The 5,245-nt window shown below is 43.0% G+C and overlaps 1 protein-coding gene across 1 annotated transcript in view; it reads left to right on the top strand.

Annotated features, from left to right (window-relative positions):
• Positions 1–4,890: 4,890 nt before the first annotated feature.
• mrpl23 (mitochondrial ribosomal protein L23) overlaps positions 4,891–5,245 on the top strand; it is a 41,283-nt gene continuing 40,928 nt past the window's right edge. The window contains exon 1 of the mRNA XM_048607052.1: positions 4,891–5,005. Coding sequence (XP_048463009.1) covers positions 4,989–5,005 — 17 coding nt within the window. The 5' untranslated portion in view covers positions 4,891–4,988. The remainder of the gene's footprint in view (positions 5,006–5,245) is intronic.

Below are 5,245 nucleotides of genomic sequence, written 5' to 3'. Positions count from 1 at the left end.
TATGGACCTATGCATGTTTCCTATTTGAGACATGTAATTGGTGACTGAAACAACTGCTACTTACTGTAGGGGTGTTACCTCTTAGGCAAGGCAGATGTTTCTTCTTCTGTAAAACTTGCCATTGTTGGTAGTTGAGTTTGTATATTCAACTCCGTAAGAAGAGTTTACAATGTTGCATCCTCTGAGGGGAAAGCAATAATTTTGCTGTGCAAACTTTAGCGAAATCGACATTTCAGGTAAAGGCCAACTGGGAATGTTCACTTCCCATGAAACTGCAGCTTTGTATGGATGTTAACAAGGAAAATATAATACATCTTGTCTACAGGAGGGACAAAGATGGGATGTTCTTTCACACAACAGATCTGAAACCTTGTGAATAAGTAATTGCAAATCAACAAATCAGTGAGCTGCAAAGAATTCTGATATTTCAAGGTTTCTGCTCTTAAGGTTGTAAATTGTTGCCGATTAGAGAAACTGCCTGTACCTCACATCTAAGGATTTGCACAAGCTTTGCTCTATCTCAGCAATAGTTTCTGAAGCACCAGTGGCTAACAGTGTAAACACAGAGATTGAAGATAGATGCTACACGTTATGTGTTCTGTGATTGTCGACTGGATCTTTGTTCAGTAGCAGTTTGAAAATAAGTTTTAAAATGCCTGAGACTAGAAGTGTCTTTTCCTATTGCAACCATGATAGTTGCTGAGATAGTTAATTTTTTATTAAGTCAAGGTATTAAGGCATATGGTTCAAAGGCAGGTAAATGGAACTCAGCTCCACAGATCAACCATGATCTCATTGAATGGTGGAACAGGCTCCAGGGGCTGAATGGCATACTCCTGTTCCTATGTTACAAAAACAAAATGAGAGAACAATTAATTTATTTGGCCAGGTTGTAAAATGCTTTAGTTTGATATATGTTAATAGAACAATGGTCATATTAACAGGGGCAGCAGGACAATTGGCACCTAGTTCTTTTGTGAATTTCATTCTGGGATAATCCTCCACTGAGATTGAAAGTCCTTTATATCCATGTAATTTCGAACCCCACCATGACAGACAGTGAAATTTGAATTTTAAGAAATGGAAATAAAAGAGCCAGATGGATGGTGACCACTGTCGATTGTCGTAAAAAACCATTTGGTTAACTAATTTCCTTTAGGAAAGAAATCTGCCGTGCTTACCTGGTCTGGACTGCATGCGACTCCAGATTTACAGCAATGAGGTTGACTCTTAGCTGCCCACCAGGCAGTTACGGATGGTTAATAAATGCTGGTCTAGCCAGCAATGTCCACATTCCATGAATGAACAAAACATTTTTCTTTCACTTTATTGTGCACAGAAGTTAGATTTAAATAGGTGCATGCATCCGCAGAATGAGAGTTCCGGGACAGTATGGTCCTAATGAACCAGGCAATTTTGGTCACTTCTTTTAGCAATAGGCAAAGCAGCCAACAGCAGATATACAATACTCAGGAACACTGCAGCAGCTACAAGTTAATAACTGACGGGAATTTCTAGCAGGAGCACCTCTTTGGGTTTGGACTGTGAAGTGAGGCACCGAGCTCTGCAGAAGCAGATGATTGGTTTCACCCGAAGACGAGTCACTGGACCAAAAATGTTAACTCTGCTTTCTCCCCACAGATGCTGCCAGACCTGCTGAATTTCTCCAGCAATTTCTAGTTTTGTTTCAGGTTTTTAAAATTCTTCCGCAGGACGTGGTTTTTGCTAGTTAGGCCAGTATTGATTGTCCACCCCTAATGATGCTTGAGATGGTGGTTGAAACACTTCAGCGCACTTCAGGTATGTACACCTGCAAAGCTGGTAGAAAGGGAGTTGCAGGATTTTGACACAGCAAAGAAACAGCAATGTAGTTCCAAGTCAGGATGGTGTGGGATATGGAGGGCAGTTTGCAGTCCTTGTCGTCCTAGATAGAGGTAGATTTGAAGGTGCTGTTGCTGGAGGCTAGATACATTGCTGCAGAGCATCTCGCAGATGGTACACACTGCTGCCACTGTAATCAGTGATGGAGTGAGTATGGGCTAATTTGTGCTGGATGGTGTCCAGATTATTGAGTATTATTGTTATGCTCATCCTGGCAAGTGGAGGGTATTTCCTCACACCCCTGACTTGTAAATAATCAACATGTTCTGGGGGGGTCAGGAAGCAAGTTAGTGGCCTCACTTTTCCAGCCTCTGATCTGCTTTTGTAGTTACAATATTTCTGTTGCTTATCCAGTTCAGTTTCTGATCAATGGTGACCCACAGAATGTAGCTAAGAGGGGATTCAACAATGGTAATGCATTAAATGTCAAGGGGAATGGTTAGATTCACTCTTGTTGGAGACTGTTATTACCTCGCACTTGCGTGGCGCAGATGTTACTAGCTGCTTATCACTTCAAGTGTGGACGTTGTCCTGGTCTAGCTGCGCACAGTCACAGAGTGTTACAGTATCTGAGGAGACAGGGATGATACGATCAAATTACTGCAGCTGCTGGAATCTGAACTGAAAACAAAAACCGCTGGAGATCACAGTGGAGTTAGGCAGCATTCATGCAGAGAAAGCAAGGTAACATTTCAAGTCTGGATGACTCTTCATTTGAGCTGGAAGAGTCATCTAGACTCGAAAGGCTAGCTTGCTTTCTCTCCATCGAGTCAGGGATGATGCAGAATATTGTGCAATGATCAGCAGATGTATAAAGTCACAAACTAGGAGCAGGATTAGGTCACTTGGCTCCTTGAGCCTGCTTTGTCATTCATTAAGATCACGACTGATATGATTACTATATGTTTATGCATATCACTGGTAACCTTTCACCCCCTTGATTTTCAAGAATCTATCTACCTCTGCCTTAAAGATATTCAAGCTTAGCTTCAACTGTAATTTGAGGAAGAGCGTATCAATGATGTAGAGCCCTCTGAATGAAAACATTTCTCCTTATCTCTGTTTTAAATGGGTGACCCCTTAGTTCCAGATTCTCCACAATAGTGATCATTCTTTCTCCATGCACCTGGTCAAGGTGCCTCATGGTCTTAAATATTGACATCAAGTTGCCTCTTACACTTCTAAACTCCAGTGGATACAAGCCCAGCCTGTCCACCCTTTCATAAGGCAACTGACCCATTCCGGGTTTTCTCCAAACACTTCTAATGCATTTACATCCTTTCTTAAATAATGAAACCAATACTGCAAATAGTGCTGCAGATGTGATCTCACCAATGCCCTGTATAACTGAGGTATAATTTCCCTACTTTTGAATACAACTCTCTTTGCAATAAATAGTAACATTCTGTTTACTTTCCTATTAACTTGCTGCACCTGCATACTAACCTTTTACAAAGCATGCACGAGGACACCCCAGATCCCTCTGCATCTTGGAGCTTTGAAATTCCTCCCCATTTAGATAGTATAGTCTTTTTTTTATTCTTTCCAACAAAATGGACAAGTTCCCATAATTTATCCTGTTTGCTATATCTTTGCTTACTCATTTAACCTATTTTTATCCCTTTGTGGCCTCCTTGTGTTCTATCACAACTTAATTTCCTACCCAAATTTGCGTCCTCAGCAAATTTTGCTAGAATACTTGTGATCCCTTACTCCAATTCATCTATATAAAATATATAGTAAAAAGTTGAAACCTTAGCAGAGATACCTGTGACACACCACTTGTTAAATTTTGCTAAGCAGAAATTGAACCATTCTTGCCATTCTCTGTCTCCGAGCTAATCTTCTATCCTTCTGATGAAGGATCCTGACCTGAAATATTGACTTTCCTGTTCCTCTGATGCTGCCTGACCTGCTGTGTTCCAGCTCCACAATGTGTAGGCTCTGACTCCAGCATCTGCAGTTCTTGCTTTATCTAATCTTCTATGAAATGCCACTGTGTTACCACCTACACCGTGAATCTTTATTTCCCACAAAACCATTATCTGGCCACTGATCAAATGCTTTCTGGAAATCTCAATAAAGTATTCTACAGTTCCCCCTTTATTCACAGCACATGTTACTTCTTCAAAGAACAATAAATTGGTTATGTATGATTTCCTTCCAATAAGCCCGTGTTGACTCTGCCTGATTCCCTTCAATGTTTCTAGGTGCTCTCCTACAATGTTTTTAATAACAGCTTCTGGGGTGCAGAGTAATGCACACAGTATTGCCTTATGACAAATACTTCAGCAGTTCCAATGGGTGTCAGGTCACATGTAGTTTTTGTGGCTTGGAGAAAAAAAACATGCTTACTTTGAAAGTTTATCATTTGCAGGCCTTATTTAGTTTTGTTCTAAAAGTTTGCTTCTGAATTTTGGTTGCACTTTGGACCAAACCTCCATGAGTGCGTTGTGTGGAGGTGGGTAGGCAGATTGGGGGACATTCAGATGGATCTGCTCCTGGGTTTGGCCAAGGTGGCCATCAACAGATCCAGATAGCAGGCCGTGGATGGATTCTCAGTTGATGCAGTCCCTGGGTTGCCAATAGGTTCCATTCTAGAGTTCTGTTCATAAGTCAGTTTGTACGCAAATTGGAACGCAACGCAGGAAAATATACAATAGCGCTTCCTAAGTACAGGAAAAGTTTATATGCTGGATTTTCAAAATTATGCCACTGTGCGGAATTGCATTCATAAGCACGAGTATTTGCAAATAGCTGACCCCTCTATCCAAGTATTTGAACCTCTGCCATGATTACAATCACTTCTGGGTGTTCATGCAGAGGGAGCATGGCACAACAAACAACTTCAAGGACCAACGGGCAGAGCTGCATCATCACTCTGGTAAAAATATTTTGATATTTCTTTAACATAAGTTTCCATCAGGGACTGTGTAAACCAAGATCCTTGCTGAAATCTGTACAAACAGGCTGAAGCAGAGAGAGAGAGTGGGAAGTGAGCTGTGATTGTGCCTGGTGCCGCTAGGCTCCGCTGTCGGGGGAGGGCAGCAGTAGCGGCGGCAGGGGAGAGTGAGCGGTGCACGGAGCCCCAACGGACAGAGGACAAGATGGCGAGGAGAGTGATGTGAGTGAGTGAGGGAGGGAGGCGGAGGACGGGGGAAGGGGATGTGCAAGTCTGTCCGCGTCTGCGCGATCCGGCCGGGGTGTTGGGGGTGGATTCAGTCAAGGTGTCCACGGCCCGGCCTGGAAGCTCAGGCCCGGCTCCAAGCTCGAGAAGCGGCAAACTGCGGACCCCCAGCTCCCCGTTCCGGCAACAAACCGCTCTCCTCCCGCTCAAGGCCGACAGTCATCACCCGCCCCCCCC

Source organism: Rhincodon typus, chromosome 17 (genome assembly GCF_021869965.1).
Source record: "Rhincodon typus isolate 14 chromosome 17, sRhiTyp1.1, whole genome shotgun sequence".
Classification (NCBI taxonomy): Eukaryota; Metazoa; Chordata; class Chondrichthyes; order Orectolobiformes; family Rhincodontidae; genus Rhincodon; species Rhincodon typus.
The sequence above is the reverse complement of the archived record's forward strand: the minus strand, read 5'-3'. Positions and strand labels throughout refer to the sequence as shown.